Raw genomic sequence first — 23,295 nt, 5'->3', positions numbered from 1 at the left:
GCACAACAAAATACAGAACAATACATTTTGAAATGTTATGTTTTCCCAACAGTGGAACCTCGGGTGATTATTGAAGAAACTGAGCTAATGCGTTTTTAGTTATTATGCATTGCCTGGGCACAATTGTGCTCAAGACATAATGACGAATTGCATGCAATAAGTACATGACAAAAAAGTCATTGCTGCTTCTGGACAAAAAACTGACTTTTGTGTCACAGAGAAATGAACAATTCTGAAATGCAAAATCCAAATTGGCCACTACCTGCGAAACATAATGGGTCAGCACTGTGAAAAGGTGGTGACCTTGCCCAGGAGCAAACAATTTTTGCATTGTGACAATTTTGTTTGCAGTTGACCAATCACAATCTGACTCTCAAACCGAGATTTTGAATCTGGCTGCCCTATTCGTAAATGGAAGATCTAGAGGACATCACCCTCACCACTAGGAGTATTGGTGATATAGGCCATGCATTGATGAATAGGGTGTGGCTTCCATGTCCTCACATGTGTTGTCAGGTATGGTGAGGCTTGTAGGCATTAGCAAAGAAGCCGCTGGTTCCCACCTGCCCGGAAGAATTTGGAATTGATGCGTCTGCTTCGAGATGGCTCACTGATACAAAAGACACGACAAAAGTCACTGAATGACTCAAATGGTGAACCACTGATTGACTGCCAATTAGGAGCATTGGGTTATTGACTGCCAATTAGGAACATTGGGTGACTATCATTGAGAACTTCTAGACAACTGCTATAAAGGACCTTTGGGCGACTGTCACTAAGGAGGATTGAATGGCCCACAAACAACTAGATAACTGTCTCTGAGGCAACTAGATGACTAGGACTAGTAGAATGGATCACTTAATGACTGCCAGCTGGGACCACAAAACAGCTCAGGAGGACCACAGACTGACAGTCATAATGAACCACGGTCACAGAGAACAAGTTGACAACTGCCAAGGAGGACCACAGAATGTCTCACTGAGGCCAACTGAATCACGGTCACTGAAGACTACTAAACAATGGTCAACACGGACCACTGATTGGCTCCCTGAAGCCCACTGACACACTGCTACCAAGACCATAAACCACTGCCTCTGAAGTCCCCTGAACTTCCTTCACTGAGGACCACTAAACCACTTACAGTTAGGTCAACTGAACAACTTTCATTGAGTACCAGAAAACTGCAGACGCCCACTGAACCACTGCTACGGAGTACCACTGAAGCACTATCACTGAAGATCGATAAACAAATGCCAACGAGAAACACCGAATGACTTCCTGAGGGCCAGTAAATCATTCCCACTTAATCCCGCTGGGTCGCTGTTAGTGAGGACCACTGAGCCATGTCAGTGAGGACCAATGAATTTCTCACTGAGGGCCACTCTGCCGCCGTCAATGAACAACTGCCAACATGAACCAGGGAACCGATGAAAAAAAAATGACAATGACGACCACTGAAAGGCTCACTGAGGTCTACTGAACCGCTGTCACTGAGGCTAACTGAGCCACTGTCACTGAAGACCACTGAACCATTGTCACTGAGGACCTCTGAACCTCTGTCACTGAGGCCCACTGAACCCGCTGTCAATGAGGCCCACTGAACCGCTGTCACTGAGGCCCACTGCACCGCTGTCACTGAGGACCACTGCACCGCTGTCACTGAGGACCACTGAACCGCTGTCACTGAGGCCCACTGAACCACTGTCAACAAGGCCCACCAAACCGCTGTCACTGAGGACCACCAAACCGCTGTCACTGAGGACCACTGAACTGCTGTCACTGAGGACCACTGAACTGCTGTCACTGAGGACAACTGAACCGCTGTCACTGAGGACCATTGAACCATGGTCACTGAGGCCCACTGAACAGCTATCACTGAGGCCCACTGAACAGCTATCACTGAGGACCACTGAACAGCTATCACTGAGGACCACTGAACTGCTGTCACTGAGGACCACTGAACAGCTGTCACTGAGGCCCACAGAACCACTGTCACTGACACCCACAGAACCACTGTCACTGAGGCCCACTGAACCGCTGTCACTGAGGCCCACTGTACCGCTGTCACTGAGGCCCACTGAACCGCTGTCACTGAGGACCACTGAACCCCTGTCACTGAGGACCACTGAACCCCTGTCACTGAGGACCACTGAACCGCTGTCACTGAGGACCACTGAACCGCTGCCAATGAGGACCACTGAACCGCTGTCACTGAGGACCACTGAACCGCTGTCACTGAGGCCCACTGACTCACCAGCACATTATCTTACCTGTGCGACCACACCTTTCTCAGAGAAGCATCCCAGTGTCCCTCCACCCCACCCCCCAACCAGCAGGTAATGAAACCTCTGTTTGCATCCGACTTTTAATACTGAACGCACCTTCGCTGTCCTGTGACAAGCACAAGTGCCGCTATTTGACTCACAGGGTCTGTACTAAACAAAATAGGCACAATAAATGTCATCATTACCATCTCACACCCCTAAATGTTGTGTTACTTTAGACTAGGTGAAGCCTTGATAGTAGTGGGCTCTGCAAGCACACTTCAACCAGTCTGGATAGTTTAGCCAACATAACTTTGAATTCTGGAACGTGTAGTCCCCTCTTTCACCAGTATATGCACGTATTTAAAAAAGAAAAAACAGCGTGAGAACAGGCGTTTCCGTAGAAGCCACATTGGACTTTAGGTGTGACACTGGTAATTGGGTCAGTGGCAACTATTTCTGAGATGAGATTCACACCCAAACCCTGTGCCAACCAAGCTGCAAATGGTCTGCAGAATTGTGGGCATACTTATTTACAGGGCACAAGTCCTAAAAAAAGAATTGGGGTGCTAACATAGTTAATCAGTTTGCAAGTGGCATCACAGCATATGACATCGCGGCGTGTGAGGCGCCTCACATCACAGCACATGACATCACAGGAAGTGGGGTTCACAAGTAGTGATATCAGATCTTAAGCCCTCACATATATCTTTAGCAGGTGTATCAGGCGTACATTTGAGCACATTTCGAGTATACTTGCAAACCCTCCTGATTTAGGCATAAGATTCACACTTTTGTACGCTACACACAAAACAATGTTGCCTTTTGTCAGCGTAAAGCTTCGCCTAGCCATAGTGCTTTATAAGAAAAAATAGCGATTTTTAAATTATTACAACGCCTTCTCAGGGGAAGTAAGCGCTATATAAATGCTATTTATTTAGTGTACATAGTGGGAAAGATCAACACATCTGAAGTTCTTACAGTACATGCATATCTCCTACACAGAGCCTGAACAAAGTGAAAAGGTGCCTCTCTTAAGTATGTGTGAAGTGCTAACAAGATGTGAGCCTTTGTTTCCCCTCTGCTGCATTTGCTTTGAGGTGTGAGGCTCCGGACTGCTGCTGGCCAAGAGACTCGAACAAAAGGAGGCCTGATGACCCCTCAGATTCGGCCTTTGTTATTCCAAACTGGAATGGCATAGTGAGCAAAAAACAATAGATTTAGGACCAGATCTCTGTACTGGGGTGAATGTATGACATTGTTCTGCATTCTGTCCATAAATTGTTCTTTTTTTCTTTTTGCATTTGTTATGGCCCCAGCAAGAGTCAGAAATAAGAGAGCCCATCCCGTCCTGCCTGCAGGTTGTTGTGGATCAAAAGCAGATAATAACGTGAAGGCGCTGCTGAAAGTGTCCCATTGTATGAAAATTACACCGGTACGAATTCAGCATCTTTTTAAGTGGGGCCCAACTTCTTGGAAGGGTGGACAGCGTCCACCCTGTGAAAATAAGTGGGTGGACGCCATCCACCCGCGTGTACTCCCGACTCGTGCCCTGATTATTTATGTTTAAAACAAGAGGAATTTCGGTCAAAATTCATACTAAATAGACGAAAGGTAGCCTTGTAATGAGCTCTTGGCTGGCAGCAGCTACCAGAAGGAGGGGGAGGTGTTTAAGAGTAAGGGGTAACCTTAGCTTGGCACTCCAGCCCTCTCTGTCCCAATGTCTGCCGCTGACAGGCCTGCAGGGCCGGGGCTCTCCTCGCTGTGTGTGTGTGTGTGTGGTCTGAAAAGGGATTGATTACAAATCCCTTCGCAACATCCCCCCTCACCCTATGACTGCAGTGACAACAGAGACAAGGAAAGCGTCCAGCACAGCCATAATCATACCGACCTTTGAGTGCGGGGACGCAGACGCACAGCCAATCAGTCAGTCAGTCAGTCTCTCTCTCTCTCTCTCTCTCTCTCTCTCTCTCTCTCAGGTGAGGGAATCCTCAGTAGGTGGACTGATGATGCAGCTGTGAGGGGGGTCAGGTCTCTAATCTGAAACTGACTGAGCCCCCCCTCCCCCGCACCTCACTCCACCGCCTGGCAGAATATTAAAGGAGATGGGGGCACTACTGCTCAGAGTATGAACAGTGAGCAGAGCATCCCACTCCTGCAGCTGAGCCAGACTTCCAGCCCTTTAAGAAATTGATTTTATAAAATCGCTTGCTACCGGTGTTGCCGTTTGGTACCGTTTTAAATAACAGGTACTATTATCTGGTTAAATGGTGCTCCTTGTCAACCTTCTGAGGATGAAAGGCGAAGATAGCCCTACAACTCAAAACCTGTGACATATATACACATACCTTAAGTTCAATATTCTGGCATGCACACAACCCCCAGGAGTTAAAGTTGGTATTCATTTGTGTGCATGATGATCGGGCGCTCTTAATTCTGCACCAGGTAACAAAGGTAAACTTACACATGAGTAAATCTACACGAGTAATAAGGTCACTATTTACCTTTTATAAGTATAAAGTTACTCAGAAATGTGGGCTTACATGTATCAGAAACAGGGGGTGAGGCCAATATTACAAGTGTAAAGTTACTACAGCAAAAAAGAAGCAGTAGTAAACAGCAGTAGTAAACAGCACCGCACATGGCCAACCACTGATACTGCAACACCCACCATAGACAGTAATGGAGGCAGAGACTTAAAATAGAACACCATAAGAAATAAATTTATAATAAATCAACTTAATTTGATTTATTAAATGTTACGTATATACATTAATTTAAAGATCAAAACATTTTAATTATTAAAACTTCAGAAAAATAATGTTAATTCAAATAAAAAATCATATTGAATTTAAGTTAAGCTATTAATATTTTTATATTTCTATTTACTATTGTGCTACTACCATTTTAAATCTATTGTAGTACTACTATATGTAATACAAAATGCAGTTTGCAGTCACCAGTGATCAAGATAATTTTAGTAGCTGTGCCGTTAACGACTGTTTGGGTTACAGCATAGAGCTGCCACAAATTCTCATTGCATCAACTGGCCCCAAGCCATAAAGCTGATGTTCTAGCCAACAGTACCAAGCATGCTGGAACATGCATAATGTAACATTTCCATTTCGAGGTACATAGTCGCCAAGTGGCCCCATGCCACATGCCACGCTGTGAGTTAGATGCTAGCTTTCAGCCAACAGCTCTTTGCATCCTTAGATTTTTGAACCCATATGTACAATGCTAAAAGTGAAATTATGAATGAAATGTGCCCTTGGCAGTAAAAGCGAGAATGGGCTAAAAGTGTCAGACATGACATGGAGCTACTTTGTAACTATGAACAAAGATCATTTTTTTACAATGTACAAATTTGCAGTGGGTGTCCAATGTTGGTCCACGAGGGCTGGGTAGTTATTGACAAGGCATACATTTACATAGTGACTCTAAATGTCAACGTTTACACAGTGGTGATATTATCCTGAAAAATGTGGCATTTGTTCAGCCTTTGGGGCTGCCTGACACTCCTTTAACACAACTGCTGCACTATCTTTCACTACAAGTGTGTGTGGTCTACCTTTATAAAGGGAGCGGAGGGTGTTAGGGACCCGTTGCAGGTGGTACAATTTGTGACTTCACTTCCCTTCAGGGTTCCTTGGTGGCTCGCCGTCCCCTTTGTCACATAGAACCCTTGGGAGTACCTTTTATGTGGTGCATTTAGTTCCTCTTTTCCCATACACCAGTGCCAATAATATGCAGTTCCACTGAAATTATGTGATTCTGCAGCCATTTTTCTCATAATTATAGACTTCCTGCATTTGCACATAATCATCATCTGATGCATAATCTGCAGAATTTAACAACAAAAAGTTTCTAGCTCGAACGGTTTGAATGCCACTAAATGGTTGATTACGTGTTTCTGCACAGCCAAGGTCACTAAAGTTGACTAGTCATCTTTGAATTTCTTAATGCTTTATTTGATTGTTAAACAGGTATGAATGAGATGAAATCTTTGCCCAGACAGTGTTATCATGAGTAACAAGCCTAGGCAAAGCCAATAGGTCTTGCCTTTGCAAGAACCCATGCTGTACACCAGTGTGGCTGCTGTTCAGCATATCTAAACATTGGTGGTGTGGAGTGTCAGAGTGGAGTAGGGGGAGTAGAGTGTCATACGGTCTATGTGTTGGAGTAAAGTGTTGTAGAGTGGAGTAGCTGGAGTAGACTGTCAGAGTGGAATAGGGGAGAGTAGAGTTCAGTGGCAGAGTGTCACAGAGTGCAGTGTCAGAGTGAGGTGGAGTGGAATAGGCTGGAATGGATTGAGATAGTGGGGTGGATAGGAGTAGGGTGTGTTGGTTTGGGGGTACAGTGGGGTGCACTGGAGAGGGGTAGACTGGTGGATTTAGTGGAGTGGGCTGGGCTGGAGTAGAGTGGGTGGATTGGAGTATTGTGAGGTTGATCGGAGTGGGTGAATTGGATTATAGTGGAGTGGGGGTTGATTGAAGTGGAGTGGATTGGCATGGGGTGGGTTGGAATGGAGTGGCTTGAATTGGGGTGAGTGGGTTTGATTGGTGTGGTATGGAGTGGTATAGATTGTAGTGGGGTGTATGAATTGGAATGGAGTGGGGTGGATTTTCGTTGTGGTAGATTGCATTGAATTGTATTGGGGTGGATTGGAGTTGGATAGATTGTATTGAAATTTGGTGGGATGGATTGCAGTGGGTGGATTGGAGTGGGGTGGGTTGTATAGGAGTGGGGTGTGGTGGGTTGGACTGTAATGAAGTTGGTTGGTTAGAATGGGGTGGGTGGGGTGGACTGGGGTGGGGTTGGGTTGGGTTAATTAGACTGCAGTGGGTGGGGTGGATTGGATTGGTGCAGGTGTGGATTAGAGTGGGGTGGATTATGGTGGATTGGATTGAAGTGGGGTAGATTGGGGTGGGGTGGAATGGATTGAGGTTAAGTGGATTGGATTGTATTGGGCTAGATTGGAGTGGGCTGGATTGGAGAGTGGGTGGATTGGAGTGTGTTGGATTGGAGTGTGTGGGTTGGATTGGGGTGGGGTATATTTGGATTGGTGTGGGGTAGATTGGATTGTGTGGGGTTGATTGAATTGGTGTGGGGTGGACTGGAGTAGGGTGGATTGGGGTGGATTGGTGTGGAGTGGGGTGGATAAGAGTGGTGTGGATTATGCTGGATTGGATTGAAGTGGAGTGGGGTGGATTGGATTGAGGTTAGGTGGATTGGATTGGAGTCGGGTAGATTGGATTGGGCTGGATTGGATTGGGCTAGATTGGAGTGGAATGATTGGTGAGTGGGTGGATTTGACGGGGTTGGATTGGATTGGTGTGAGTAGATTGGATTGGTGTGAGTAGATTGGATTGGTGTGGGTTGACTGGACTGGTGTGGGTTGACTGGACTGGTGTGGGGTTGACTGGATTGGTGTGCGATTGATTGGATTGGGGTAGGGTGGATTGGATTGGGATGGGTTGGGATGGTGTGGGGTAGTTTTGATTTGTGTGGGGGATTGGATTGATGTGGGGAGGATTGGATTAAGTTGGGTGGATTGGATTGGATTGATTATGGTGGATTGGGGTGGGTTGGATTTGGCGCAAGTGGATTGGAGTGGGGTGGATAAGACTGGATTGAGGCGGACTGGTGAGGGGTGGGTTGGATTGGGAGGATTGAAGTGGGGTGAATTGTAATGGGGTGATTTGGATTGGGGTGAGTGATTTGGATTGGATTGGAGTGGGGTGGAGTGGGTTGGATTTGAGTGGGGTGGATTGTGGGATGATTGTTCTGGGGTGGATTTGTTTGAGTGAGGTGGATTTGTTTGAGTGGGGTGAATAGGTGTGGATTGGAGTGGGGTGGATTGGTGTGTTGTGAATTAGAGGGGCTGGACTGAGGTCTCCTGCACAATTATGGGTTAAAGCATAATTTCAGAAATTACTCATAAGAAAAAAAAATGTCGCTTTGCAATATTTAGAACAAAGATAAATCTTGTGTTTTGAGAACAGCACTCACAAATTTAACTACAGAAAATAAAACTGAAAATGTGTTTGTCCGGCTAGGCACGTTTTTGCAAGTCACATGCCTTCTGTTTGCATGGCAATATAAGTTAAAAAGAACAAAATAGTTCCTCAGTCACGTCGAGAGCAGTTGACGGTCACTGTTTAAGTTTAAACAATCAGTGCTTGGTCCCAGCTCCACAGAAAGAAACATAAATGATGTTTGGCCTGCAGTGACCAACTACAAGGCTATAAAGATGAGTGTCACGCAAGTCAACAAAGGATTAGCAATTGGCAGACTCCAAGCCTGTTTTGTTAACAAGAGTGTCTCGCAAGCGAGACACATGCGCTAGCGGATGCTATCACAGGCTCAACCCTAAACATGACAAAATAATTAAGTAATGCTTTCACAAAATATGCCGCATTACGCGGCATAATTTCCCTTTTCTTGACGCATAATTTAGACAACTCTTCCACATAATTTGGTCCTCTCCTGCAGCACAATTCCAGTGGCCCTTATCTCAAGCAAAGGTAATCCTTACTTCCCTGGGGCCACACCGCCATGCAAATAAGAGATCATCCACATTCAGCACAAATGCTAAATGAGCACTGCACAATAGGTGGTATAGGGAAGGGCATGCACGCGTCTACTGCCCCTTCTGGAACACTTACAGCCTGATTCATCAAGCGAAATTGCGCTCGCAAAGGGCCAGATTCTGAGAATCTGGCCCTTTGCGAGTGCAATTTTTGCATTTGGGATTCATCATCCCAATTGCAAAATTCGCTAATAAAGAATTCGCAAATTTGCGAGGATTAGCATTTAAGGAATCTCTATTAGAGATTCCTTAAATGCTATTCATGAAACATTTAAAAATTGCGAATTCGCAATTTTGGGCCGCTATTTACCGCGAGGTCAAACCTCGCTGTAAAGAGCGAAAACTTAGAAAAATGCATTTAAATGCATTTTTCTAAGTTGCATGTTACACACACACATGTCCTTTGGACATGTGTGTGTGTGTGTAACATCTGTGTGAATTTACATTTCAGGGGTGTTACAGGGTGTCCTTTGGACACCCCTGCCACCTTAAAAATCGCAATCTCATTTGCGATTAGCTAATTGCTAATCGCAAATAAGGAATGACTCCCCATTCATTCCTATGGGCCTTTAGGCTCATAGGAATGAATGGGGAGTTATTCCTTATTTGCGATTAGCAATTAGCTAATCGCAAATAAGGAACCTGTAGGAATCGCAAAAAATATTGAGATTCCTACATGAATCCCGTTTTGCGAGTCTGGAATAGCGATTCCTTATTAATCGCTATTTCAGACTCGCAAAACTTCACAATGATGAATCAGGCTGTTAGTTACCCCATGAGTGCAAAGACACAAACCCAGGTCTTCAAGTTATATACTTATATTTTCTCCTCGCTTTCTTTCTGAATTACTTTACAGCAAGCAAAGGCTGCAGCCGAAACCGGCACCCTCCGATTTAAACTACATTAAAGCACAGCAGCTGTCAGCAACTCTAGCTCATTAACTTCCCCAACTATGGCGAGGCGCTTTACCGGTTTAGCATATTTAATGCACACGAGAATACCCAGCCTATCCCCTGATACTTCGCGAGTGATGCTTTCTGCACGCGCACCGCATGGTGAGGATGTAAGTGTGATAAATACTTAATGCGCTCATGAGTGATGCGTCATTACTGTGCCTGGGTCTAAAATGAAAACAATATAATGCAATGAATAATATATTAAAACAATCACAGGAAAGAAGGCCTCGCATAGAGCCGAATACTGCTACAGCTAAACATTAGCACGTCTGGAATATGTCAAGCTGTTGTTAATTTTATTTAAACTGGGACAGCAAGGTATTTTGTTCACATTCACCAAGAAAAAAATTTTTTCTCTTTGCTTGCGATTTCCGATCGTCTTTTTATCACGCCAAACTGCCCTGCGGATAAGGCTTTCTACAATATACGGCACGTACATTTATTCACACTGTACTCTGGGAAGGCTGGCCTGATGATTAATGGAACGCCATGCAGCAGGCACGCATGAACCCAGAGGGCCAGTGGAGAGCGCGCCTGCAATTGCCTGCTTCATCACACACTGCACGGGAGTCACTGTGGGAGACGAGCGGCGTCAGCGCCCCCCCACCCCTCCTTCTATGTCCCCTACCCTGGAGAGCTCTGCCCCTCTAGACACAGCATGCAGTCCAAGTCTCCCGGAACTCTGATTTTTTTTTTTTTTTTTATCAAAGATGGCCCAAGTTCTTAGTGCTAGATGTTACCCTCGTTCGCCAGTTCTAGCCAGTAGCACTTTGCATTCTGGGATTTGAAGTTTCACTTTTAACTGGCAGGAGAGAGGCCAACAAGTTCATATAGCGAGCCGATTTATCATCATCATCATCATCATCATCATTTTATTGTGTGATTAATTAAAATCATTACATATAGCGAGCCGCTTTATAGCAAAGCCAGGCTCATGAAAGATTTGGCATGTAAATGGAAGGGGATGTGGCCTGATAGCTAGACTTCTGGAATTTGTTGAGCCGAGTCGGGAATTGAACGTGGTACCCACTCGAACCTGGACTCCCAGTTCCATCCTGTGATTCTGGGAAAGTCACTTAATCTCACAGGGCCTCAAATATAAAGCAAGCATTGGCAAAGCCAACAGGTCTCGGTAATCTGAGAGCTACTGCCGTTGTCAATGTTACTGTCTTTTAGCCATGCTCAATAGCAGCACGGCTGCTGTTCAGCATGCTGAAAGTCATGTTGAAATCCTGAGCATATGGAAGCCACTTCAGGTTTTCTGAGTGAGGTAACACACGAGCACGCACGCACCAAATCCCCAGCACTGCTGTCTTGGGAAGTGGGAGAGGCACGGCAGGCGGAGCTTCAAAAAACACACATACGTGTCACATATGAACGATATTAACGTCAAACATGGACATACCGAACAAATGGGAGAGCATGTGGCCTACCGGCTAGGGCGGTGGACCTCAAATCTGGGGAACCGGGTTAGAGTCTCAGCAAGAACGCTCAACATCCTGTGATTCGGGGCAAATCACTTAATCTCCCGGTGCCTCGTGCCTAACAAAAATTAATGTGTCCTTATGTAACGCAACTGGTGCTCATGTCAAGCGCTCTGATACCTTCGGGTCAAGTTTGCGCAATAAAAAACTACGGGGGAAAAATGCAGAAGGTATGCATATAGATAACTTGGCAGATATGTACCAGGTGGGACCTTATGAAGCTTTTCTTTTGGGTTAAACGTTAGACAAACTGAGATTGGCATCAACTTCCCTCCTCAACCCCCAATAGATCACTGGCCTTGTGCAGCCGACTGTAGATGATCTGCTGCAATTCCGACTCTTTCTCCGGGTGCAGTGCCATTCTCCCAGGGTTATTTATAGCTTCAAAAACTCCCCAGCTAACGAGATGGACTGTAACTGCATTCAAATAGTGTCAGGAAGAGCGATGTGCGGCTGCCCCCGGCACCGCCTGATTCCAACACACAAAGGGAAATTGGAGAGTCACATTCAGCGCCACAAACAAGACATGACTACCCTTCCAAACTGGCACGGCCAAAATGTGGGCATCGGCAAAATCAATTAGCAAATGGTCAGTGTTGTGTTCACAGACCAGGGCACCAAAAAGAGTAGTCAAGCACATACAGGACATCAGTGTGCGCCGCAGTAGAGTAATGTAGGAACAGGAGGCCTGTCCCAGGGCGTGTGCTGCTCGGGCCTGCACGATTCAGAAACGGGGGTGGTGATGAACAGAGTGTCTGAATTAAGCAGACCACTCTTACCCAGTCCAAAGATCAGGGCTTGATCCATCACCGTTTTTTAGCTCACTGCACCATCCCAGCTCAGAACCTGGCTACATGCAAATTAGTCTGTCCCTGGCCCAGTGCATCATGGGAACAGGGCAGACCAAACTACCAAGCCAATTCTTATACTGGGAAACACTTTTTTATGACCTTGTGAGTGGGAAGGAGACAAGGCGTCAAAGGGGGCACTGCACTTTTTGGGGGATGCCAGATGATCAAAGGCATGTAGCATGCTGATGTGGCAGGAGTGGATAGAGCTTGCCAGTCACATTCACCCTAAAAAAATAGAGGGCCGCAAGCTTTCAGTGCTCTACCCCAAAGAGAAACTGACTGCTTCTGGTACATGTAACCCATTTGTAACCCTCCTATGCCAATATAGGACTGATGTGCACATCTCGCCATTCAGGGGCATAATGAAAGCCACACCCCATGACGGTCGGAGAGGCACAGGGCAAGCAGCCATGGGGACACAGGAGGGAGAAAGCGTCAGCGGGAGAAGGGTGATTGGGGGACAGGAAGGAGCTAGATTATACACATAAACCCAATAGATCAAAAGAAACACAATGAACCGAGAGGGTAAGCAAGATGGCGGGCAGCAGGAAAGGGACTGAAAAAAAACCCTCTCAATTTATCTGACATTTGACCTTGGTCTTTGACTTCACCCCAAATGTGACAAGATAAGAATACGTTTTATAGGCCTGTTTACAGACCTCAGAGCAACTGAAAACACAAGCGCGTGTGTTAAGTGATAAAAACAAACAAAAAAAGTAGTTTCTAAAACACTCCCTAAAATGGAAGCAGTGGATGGCTAGTATTAATTGACCCATTGTTTTAGGGAGTGCTAAACATAGGAAGAGGCATGACGTATGCATTCCATGGAGAAATAGGAAGAAAGATTATAGGAGTGACGATGGAGCCAGCAAATGGGGAGCCTATGGGTGGGCTGAAGCCCACAAAGTATATACAAGAGTCTTTTCGAGACAACACAAGTGCTGTCTAGAGCCGAGACCTAAAAATATATACAAAAATTAACAAAATGAGTATCTCATGGAACATTGTTCTCATGTAAAGTGCTCCGATACCTTTGGCCCCAGGTCATGCTATTTAAAAATGCAAAAAGAAAAGAAAAAGCTAATCATACAATAAACATAATTTAAAAACATCACAAAGACCCTTTGAAATGAAAAATAAATCTTCAACCCTTGTGATTTAGTATAAATGCATTCGATTTTTTCACTGCACCGTGTGACATTTATTAGCCAGGCTTTCTGTTATTGCCTGGCTAACCCACTTTTACTTTTAACGTTAGAAGTCAAAGTCATACAGTTGTTTATTATCAGATAATACAATCCATAAACATTAGTATTGGATTCCAAGTCCCAGCATGCTGATTGCTGCTAACTAAAAAACAAATGCCAGGTTTGGCTGAGGGCGTCACTCCTGGCATGGGGCCATTTGATTGCTTTGTATACCGAAGGAAAATCAGCAGGAAAAGGTTCAAAATCAGAGATCTTAAGGCTCTCCCGTGCTGCTATTCCTCATTTATGTCTTTTTCTTTTCATTCTGGGACTTGTAGTCATGGAAAAGATTGCTATTTGACAGTGGTGTTGGTGTTTCCATGCACATTCTCCGTCATTTGCAGTCTTGAAAGACAAGGCAGAGATCTTTAGTAACACAATTTATTTGCTTGTAGAGCAAAAAGTGCAAATGGTTCTAGTTTAAAAAAAATAGTTGATGTCATGTCAGGTGGGCACTGATGTAGATTCGCCATGAGCTAAGGGGAAGTGCACAAGTAGCTCTTGTGAACTGCATCTGAAAATGCTCAATAGTTTATCACCATCCTCTCAGCTTTGTGCATTTCTCTGTGATCCCCTCCAACTTTCATATGTTAAGCATAAGAATGTGCAGGTCATTGGAAGTATCTGCAATCTCGAAATAACTCGCATTTGGTTGAGTGCAATGCTCGAGTTTTACTCCTCTATTAATTAAAATCCTATTATAAAGTATAACAAAAATATGGCTGAAAAAAAATTGACGCCTACAAATATTCAGGTGAGGTCTTCCAAATAGCTTGAGTGACTTGTCTGTCTGAAAGTAACCTCACTCTGGTCTAATCCCCTCCTCACATGCAAACCAGATACCTCAGCCGACTCATTGCCCTGAAACACCTCAACACAGCCAGATTTATGTGTTCACAAGGTGTCTGACAAGAATGGCACCATTGCTCAGTTTATGTTCTAATGCAACACTTACTCTCTTTCCAAGGAACAAAGGTTTTGTCAATATGTAAGAATTCAGATTTAAAGGATGGGTTGGCTGAATGTCTATGCTGTGGGCTAATTTTTTAGAGTGGAATGGTTGGCTTTTTGTTTAGCTGCATTGGCAAGAGGAAAATAAAACCAATAGTAGCCACTACTTTGTCCTGATGAAGGTCTCAAGACATAATGTTTTGAGGCCGAAACAGTTGTCATAAGCAGCACCTACGGTAGACTCCAGAAGTGCCTCTTTGATGGGTTATCATTTGAATTACAATACATTAAAATCACCTTCCATATCTACTCAGCACTGTAACATTGATTCACTGTCCTGCACATGTGAGTAAACTACACCTAAGCACTTTCCTTTGATTTCACCCTGCATTGAATTAATTCTGATTAACATGGTGTACAAGAAAAACATTCTCATACATTTTCCAAATTCATAAGCATCAGTTTGATCGTACAGATTATTTTCATAGCTCACAATTCCCTTTGATAGGAGGGTTATAAGGAGTGCTTTAAATGGACAGGTACTGTCTGGTACTGAGTACCCGCACTTCTTTAATGTAAAAAGGAGATTACCTACGCTACTCTGCACAGATGCAATACAATTAATGGAAGAGTGCCGGCATTTCTCAGGGGCAAATAAGTACTCCAAAGAGTGCACTTCCATATTTCCATTTAAAGCACTGGTTGTAAGCACCTGCACAAATCTACAAGTACAACACTTCCTTATTATAAGATGTCTTTACTCACCTGCCCTCCTTTCCGTCTGGATACGGCTTCACTTTGAGTGCTTATGGTGAGTATCATGGGATAACGAAGGGTGGCGTTCATTTTGTAGGCTCTTCAAACCCCATTCCTTTTACCACCGGAAGCATATTCTTATTTTCTCTCAGGAAGGTAAACACCCCATAGGGGTGCACTGCCAGAGTGCAGAGCCATGAATCCAGGGCTGGACTGGGAATCCAAAACTAGTCCTGGCATGAATGTTCAAACCAGCCTGCTCTCTCTCCATCCATTCATACATCCTCCTTTCTCCGTCTCTCCTATTTTTTTGATCACTTTGTCTATCTTTCCCCTACCTCCCTCCCTCTTTAAGCCTACCTGTGCCTACTGCAGCTAATCTTGAGGGAAAGGAATAGAAGCATGAAGAGCGGCCCTGGGCTTTTAAAAACGAACTGCAGCCCACTGGTGAAATGCCCAGAGGAACAAAAGGCCTGTCCGGCCCTGCATGAATCCCTCATCCCTGGCATGTCTTACAAGCGGTGTGCCCGGGGGAAGGGTGCCGAGTTGGCAATGCTAGAACCAGTTTGGAGGAAAGAAGTCAGTAGGAAGTGGTCCAACCCACAGCCAGCCTGGGAGAGCCGGAGGCTGCAAGCCACACCTACCTAGAGTGCTTTACAATGTGTAGCTGACGAATGCACTAATTAAAGACACGGAGTCGGGCCTTTGATATGGGTTCCCCTTCAGTCACGTGAGCCTTCCTTTCCATTTCAGAGCTTCAACTGGAAATTACTTCGAGGAGCCCCAAGGCTTTATAATTAGCCTAGTGAAACCTTAATGAGTTGTAAATGTATTACCAGTCTACCAGGCCAAGGGAAAGTGGCACAGGACCCAGATACAGACAGGGCCCAGGGAGGGAGTAGCATTTGTGTTAGGCAGTGGCGGCTGGCAACTATGGTGAGTGGAGAGGCGGGCAAATGGGTGGTGCGTGGGTGGGTACATAAAATAAATACATTATTAAAAGAAAGTAAAAAAATAAAACATTACTTACCGTGCTTGCTGCGTCTTCCTCAGTCATTGGGGGGAGCAGCACTCACAAGAGCAGTGAAGGCTTTTGCTTTCTCTAACCCAGCTGTCTGGGTTAGAGAGGTTTAAAGTGCACGTGTGGCTGGCGGTCGCACGACGTCCAGCTAAAGAGACATGCGCACTTTAAACTAGTTCACAGGCAGCTCACTGCCCCTCCCTGATGCCATTCAGCAGGTCCTGCCCCACTCCGTCCTGACACTCGGTTCGGGATGGGTTGGCGAAAAATAAAATGACAAAGAGTTTCTGTGGTGGGTGAATGTTTGCATTCCGTCCATTATCTGTTCTTTTTGCATTGGTTACTATCATTGGTGGCATGGCAGGGGTATTGTGTGGCGCACGTTGCAGTGGCCTCCTGACGAGAGCCCTGTCACTTATGTTTTTTTGCAGTTTGCATAAAGCTCTTTGAGGACAGTAAATAGTTCACTATTCTATATTAGGATCTTAAGTTATAAACTGCAAATAACAAAAGGATCTCAGACAAAAGCAATAACCCACTTAACTATTTACATTATATGCACTTTGTGATCTGCATGGTACACATGCTTTGCAGCAGGCATATTAACCCTCTGCACTACCTTATGAGGAGTCAAACTTCTAAAACCTCTCTCCAGCAGGACCATTAGTAACCAAAGTTATCTTGACATTTTTACTGTTGCCTACAAATTGCTACAGGCAAGGTATGCGACAGCAGGTGTTTTTAAAACCATGATATACTTTCAAACACAGTGCAGTGCCCCCATGCGGTGGCACCGGTAGCACCTCCCTACAGCCGGCTCTGGTTGCACCTATCAAAGGAAACTTGTTGTATATTTATAGTTACTTCAATATGGCTACTTGGTGTCAGTAGTCCTTTCTTAGTGTTCCTATCTTACCAATCTCCCATAGTACCTAAGAGTGTTCTATATAGTATGTGAAGATTCCAGCCTTGGCAGTTGATGGTCTGGTCAGCTGTGAGGTTTACTGCTCTGCTGTCTAACTTAATAAATCTATCTTAATAACCTGAAGACGTGTCCTGCTACCTATCTAATCTACTTACCACAAAACTCTCTTAACATAACAGCCTTCCTAGGTGGCAATCATTTTGCCAGTGGGGTAGAGAATGGTTTTAGACTAGCCTAACCTGTCTGTATAAAATCTAGCACACTCAGAGTAACAAAACTATGTAGATTTATCAAGTTTAGGTGCATGTACCAAAAGTAAATGTTTCTCTTAGTTAAAATTAAGCTGTCTGCTACCTTGACAGGCTGTGCTCACAACACATTCATAACCCCAACAATATACCGCTAAAAAGCCAAAGGGTTCTCCTCACCACGGGAGAGAAAGAAACTTCCCAAATGTAATGCCATTTTAATCCATAACCTTAGTAACTACAATAGTCTTTTTGTGAAAGTTATGGTGAGCTGCTATACTCAGCTCTAGAAACACATGATCTTAAAAGTTTGCTAATGCTAACCCGTTTTGATTTATTCTTCCCTAAGAAAGTTTTAGAGCAACAAATGTTAACATGGTTGCATTCAACCCTGAATATATGTGAATTCGGCGACAACCGCATAATGTGCTCAAGGGATGAAAACAAAGACATGATCTTCTTTCAGAACATCAAGTATTATTCAAATCCATAACCCTCAACAGGCGCACAAATCCACTGAGCTGTTGCATCCTCAAATGCAGATTCGTGCAGTTGAACTCTTTTAGATCAGATACGGTAGTCAGGTATTAAGATAATGAAACCGGGACTTGAGACAATTATTAAATGTGAAAAGCTGATGAGTGGCTAGTGCCTAACATGCATTAGCAAGGCCATGTGAAGGTTAAAAATTACATGTCTTGTTGGGTAAACGAACATATTACCGTGTGATGCTTTAGTATCTTGTCTGCGTGAGGCGCCACATAGCAGTTTTACAAACCTGTTCTGAAAAATGTATTGAAGAGAGATTTGGAATTGCTTTACACAATTCTGCCATTAAGATCAGATAGACTTCACTCCATACTAGAAGCGCACAGAGTCCACTGCATACATTTCTTTGTATGGTTGACAATAACATCCATGAGCAAACATCCGGAGCAAATACATTTATAGTAATAGATGTTTATATCATCATCAATTATTGATGATAATCTCATGAAAAAAGCTATCAATGACAACATTTTACAGCAGTGTTCACATGATGCTAAGGCTGGGTTTCCACCAATATCTCTGATCGGTTGTAGAAAACATGTTCTGCACCATTCACATCTATCTGTGGGTTACATCTAGACATGATCAAACAGGTGTAATAATTTTGGTGCCTACTTTTAAATGCCATTACTGTTTCTGACGGTTCAGCTGTTCTACTAGTAATTGAAACAAATAGATGATATTTTCAGCACTGGGTGCATGCAAATTAGTTTAATACTCTTCAGACTACCAAGCCAGCAACTGGATGAAAGGAGAGCCAATACACACTCGCGCAGACAAAAACACGTTAGTCACCCGTGATATTGTATTGGTCTGCATTGTTGCTTTGTAGAACGCCGGTTAGCCCTGTTGAGGCCTCAAAGGGCATTTGAGTGGTCGAGAAAGAGGTTACTTTTTCAGGGGTCGCCAGTCTTTTCAGCAACATGAACTACTTCTGTTCAATGAAAATGATCCTAATGTACTATTATTATTAGTGTTGTAAGAATGACCACATCAGACAAGATTATATTGATGCCCACTCTATGCACGATTACCAGTTGTGATCACCTCAATGCATCAGGCACGGTTGCCAGCAGTAAAGTTTAAAAAAAAGGCTTTGTCAATATGGAATACCTTCACAAAGGTAAAACATTACATACATAGCTGCAATGCTTGTAGCACCAAGGTAACACAAATAGTAATGTCTCCCCAGCACCACGTGATTTATCACTGAACTATTAGCTTTAACATTGTGGAAATTCCACAATTTTTCTCCAAACATTATCTTATGAGTTCTGAAAATGCACACATATCCACCTAGAACACTACTTTTTCAATTTTCATATAACTATATTTATTTGACCATACAAAATCATCTAAATTAGTGTTTGGAAACGAAGGTTTTTGAACAGAGAAAGGGGGTGCACTGCCAGATTACACGCATACAATTTTAAACAGCAAAAGTTACTAGGTGCTAAACGGCGAGTGGACAAACCCAAAACACTCCTGTGAGTAAAGAACTACTCCTAATACTTAACCGGTTCGCCGTAGCACTCTATCAAGTAAAGACGTTATGTACAGTGACAATATACAAGCATGTTCCAAAGCACAAAATGACAGAAATTTAAACAAGTTCACAAGATGAGTAAATCTTGGTGTCTTTAATGAAGATTACAGCCAGCCGACACGTGTTTCATCGCCTTCGCGATTCATCAGGGCTAGACGGCCGTGTCACTATCCAAAGGTCGCTTAGCTGGTGATAATTCCAACCCAGCCGGGCCTTCTCTGGTAGCACTGGTTTGCGTGCGTCCAGAAGCGGTGAGAGTCCTAGTGTATCTGTTTGGATAGTATATACTTTCAAGGGCGGGCTCGGAAATCACTCGATATTTCCCATCAAGCTATCGAAACTTCTATGGTTATAATTGTGCCGTATTCATTAGTGACAGAGAAACCTGGTGCGGTTCCTAAGTGTTTTAGGTTGTAAGCCGTGTGCGGCGTTTTCCAGTAGCAGCGAGTGACTGCAGCTCTTCCCGGGCCCGGTTCCGTGTATACGTCTACACGGAACCGGGCCCGGGAAGAGCTGCAGTCACTCGCTGCTACTGGAAAACGCCGCACACGGCTTACAACCTAAAACACTTAGGAACCGCACCAGGTTTCTCTGTCACTAATGAATACGGCACAATTATAACCATAGAAGTTTCGATAGCTTGATGGGAAATATCGAGTGATTTCCGAGCCCGCCCTTGAAAGTATATACTATCCAAACAGATACACTAGGACTCTCACCGCTTCTGGACGCACGCAAACCAGTGCTACCAGAGAAGGCCCGGCTGGGTTGGAATTATCACCAGCTAAGCGACCTTTGGATAGTGACACGGCCGTCTAGCCCTGATGAATCGCGAAGGCGATGAAACACGTGTCGGCTGGCTGTAATCTTCATTAAAGACACCAAGATTTACTCATCTTGTGAACTTGTTTAAATTTCTGTCATTTTGTGCTTTGGAACATGCTTGTATATTGTCACTGTACATAACGTCTTTACTTGATAGAGTGCTACGGCGAACCGGTTATTTATCTAAATTAGTGGACTGAGCTACATACAGCAGAAATACTTAAAGGTAGATGGAGAGCTACCAGTAGCTCACATGCTACTTGTTGGATATGCATTCTCTTTTTGTTATGCTTGGTGTGCAAAGGGCGGTTGGTAGAATCTCTATATGCAAATTATTTGGGTTTCGTTCATGATGTTCAGAGGAGTGCTTCAAACTTGTTGAAAAATTGTTGCTACTCCTAAGCTTTGCCACATGCGCTTTGTACCCTTGTATAATCTGCTTTGTCACAATTAACACCACCTTCCAGGTGCAGGTAATAAAATAATTATAAATGCTTTTTTACAGCGCAGTAAACACCAAGTATTACTAACCCCCACTCAACAGCACTCACTTTATGAATGAACAGTTGATTCAGCCCTTTGGAATTCGAAGTATTTCCTGCAGACATTTCTCAGATGTCCTCAGTAGGTACATTAACTCTCACAGGCATCTTACTGCCTCTGGTGGTAGAATGCTGTTGGTGAAATACTTCATCCAAAGCTGGGTAGGCCCACAAAGAAACCATTTATCTACTATACAAATGTAGAAAAAAAGTATTTTTAGGAAGGGGCTATGAAGTGTCAATATTGTAATACATGTTGGGGGGTTAAGAGGGGGGGTTCCAAATAATTTATTTCTACAGCCAGGGCCTATTTTATAATAATATCATCCCCCAGCAGCTGATCCCCAGTGGAATCCGGTTGTTAGATACTACAACAAACTCTTTAAAAATATATTTTTTAGCTTTTACATATTTTTTTTTATTTCACAGTATATTTGAAAATGCTTTCATCTAATTTCAGTGCAAGATTTGCTCACAGCTTTTAGGCCTGTCACAGCATAGGCCGTTTGTCCGTAAATGCAGAGAGTGAGCTTTCGGTCAACCCCCTTCAGCCATTGGCTTGTTTGAGTCAACCGCTTTCAGCCATTGCTTGTGAGAATAGTCTTTCATATTTTGGATCAACCTCTGGGTCAACCTGACCATTAGGGTCTGCAGGTATTTCCTCAGTGTTCTGTACACATGAGGCAACATTTAAGACTGGATAAGTAGCAATAATCCAACCCTCAAATGACACAGCTGGTGTACTGAAACAAGATGCAATTTGGGGCTAGTTAAAATGTTTTGCCAGAGCTGGAATTGGTTCCCAGTTAGGCTCTGATCAGCAGACAGCGTGTTGTAGCCGTTTACATTTTGCAGGGAGGAATGGAAAAGTGATTCTGATTGTGGTTGCTGATTAGTGTCATCATGGCTTCACTTTGCAAAGTAACAGGAATGATGGGACGCGTTTTCATGAAGAAAGGAGTTTTAAAATGCAGAAATACGGTGTAACAAGGTATCAACACTGCAGTGAGGTTTGACAGGGCCAGAGAAATTAAAAAAAATGATGGACTGAAATGTAGCTCTGAGTAATTACCAGTGACTGAGTTTAATTCGAGCATTCTGTCAACCATTTTTTTTTACGTCAGTGCAACGCCCTAAGCGCCATGGGTATGCCCAGGCGTGGGTCCCTTGCGGACTGTGCCACTGGAACAGAGCTGCACATGACTTGGCTTAGCAGTTCGAGCTGGGCTGTTTCTATGGAGCAATGTGCATGTGACTGGGTCTGAGGTGACAAGTAGGACAGACAATTGATGGACTGGGATGTGGCCAAAGTAATTCATAGTGGCTGAAGTTAATTCAAGCATCTCTTCTGTCACTTGCTTGTTTACTTCAATAAACGACACTCAGCAGCTGCCTTGTGCAAAATGTACGCCATCCATTGCTGTTCACAAGCATTGATTAGATTGATGGGGGAGAGATACACCCAAGATGGCTGCCAGCTTATTGCACTTACAGTTCTATTCAGCACAGGCAGGCTCAGAGGTCATACCAAAATTGGATTTCTCCTTCAATGGAAAGGTTTGTCATCTATCTAACAGTTGCCTCATTCACACATTTACCCGTTAACCCATTCACACAACTACACACACAAACTTGACAATCAATGAAGGATCATTATCAAATATAATCACAATAGGCCAATGGGCTTCAACAATGCTAGTTTGATTTGGAATCGCCTTCCACAGGGAGCGTTTGTAACACATTTAAAAGAGTATATTCATCATATAACATCATCAAGTCCACTATTAGTTCAAAAGATAGTCCCGCCAGGTCACCTCATCATTGGCACATGCTTCTGCAAAGAAAGATGTGGAATCCTCTGCGCTTAAAAAAAGACACTAAGGGGCATAACTCGCCTGCGGATATAACTTACATGCTTACCTTTCACTTGAGAATTGAGGGCAGGACTGCTGCCGTGCCACCACTGCTAAGCAGCTTGCCAGCAATGGACATTAGAGACCATGGTGCCCTTTAGTTAGCAGTATGTTAACCTTAATTAGACATGCCTCTATAAGAGTCCAGTTAGAAGTGCTTTGCGCCATAGGAGGGTTTCTCTCTCAAACGAGCCAATTCAGAGGAGAGCCTTACGGCACATTAGCAGGTACCTAAAGCCAACTGCATATTTGCCAGGGTGTACACCTTAGGTCACAGCTTTCCAAACTTCTTATGTTGGGGACACACTTTTTGGAGGTGCATAATTTTGGGACACAGTAAGGCAGTGTAGCAAGTGAACGTAGCGTAGCGAGTCCAAACTACCTAAGGGTGATGCTGGGGCGGGGGGGGTTCTCACTCACTCTGTCTGTCTCCCTCTCTCTCGCCCTCTCTCTTTCTGTAACTGTCTCCCTCCCCCTCTGTCTTTCTCTGTCTGCCTTTCTCTGTCTGTCTACCTCCCTCTGTCTCTCTCTGTCTGTCTTGCTTCCTCTGTCTTGCTTCCTCTGTCTCGCTTCTTCTGTCTCCCTCCCTCCCTCTGCCTGTTGCCCTCTGTCTCCCTCCCTCTGT

At 44.2% G+C, this 23,295-nt stretch overlaps 1 protein-coding gene across 1 annotated transcript in view; it reads right to left on the bottom strand.

Moving 5' to 3' along the window:
• The window catches only part of KIF26B (kinesin family member 26B), a 589,601-nt gene that overhangs the window by 531,805 nt on the left and 34,501 nt on the right, over nt 1-23,295 (bottom strand). Inside the window, exon 3 of the mRNA XM_086925761.1 lies at nt 1,599-2,181. Within this exon, the coding sequence (XP_086781887.1) occupies nt 1,599-2,181 (583 nt within the window). The remainder of the gene's footprint in view (nt 1-1,598; nt 2,182-23,295) is intronic.

Source organism: Lissotriton vulgaris, chromosome 6, assembly GCF_964263255.1.
Source record: "Lissotriton vulgaris chromosome 6, aLisVul1.2, whole genome shotgun sequence".
Taxonomy (NCBI): Eukaryota; Metazoa; Chordata; class Amphibia; order Caudata; family Salamandridae; genus Lissotriton; species Lissotriton vulgaris.
Note: the sequence above shows the minus strand (reverse complement) of the source record. Positions and strands in the feature narration are given on the sequence as shown.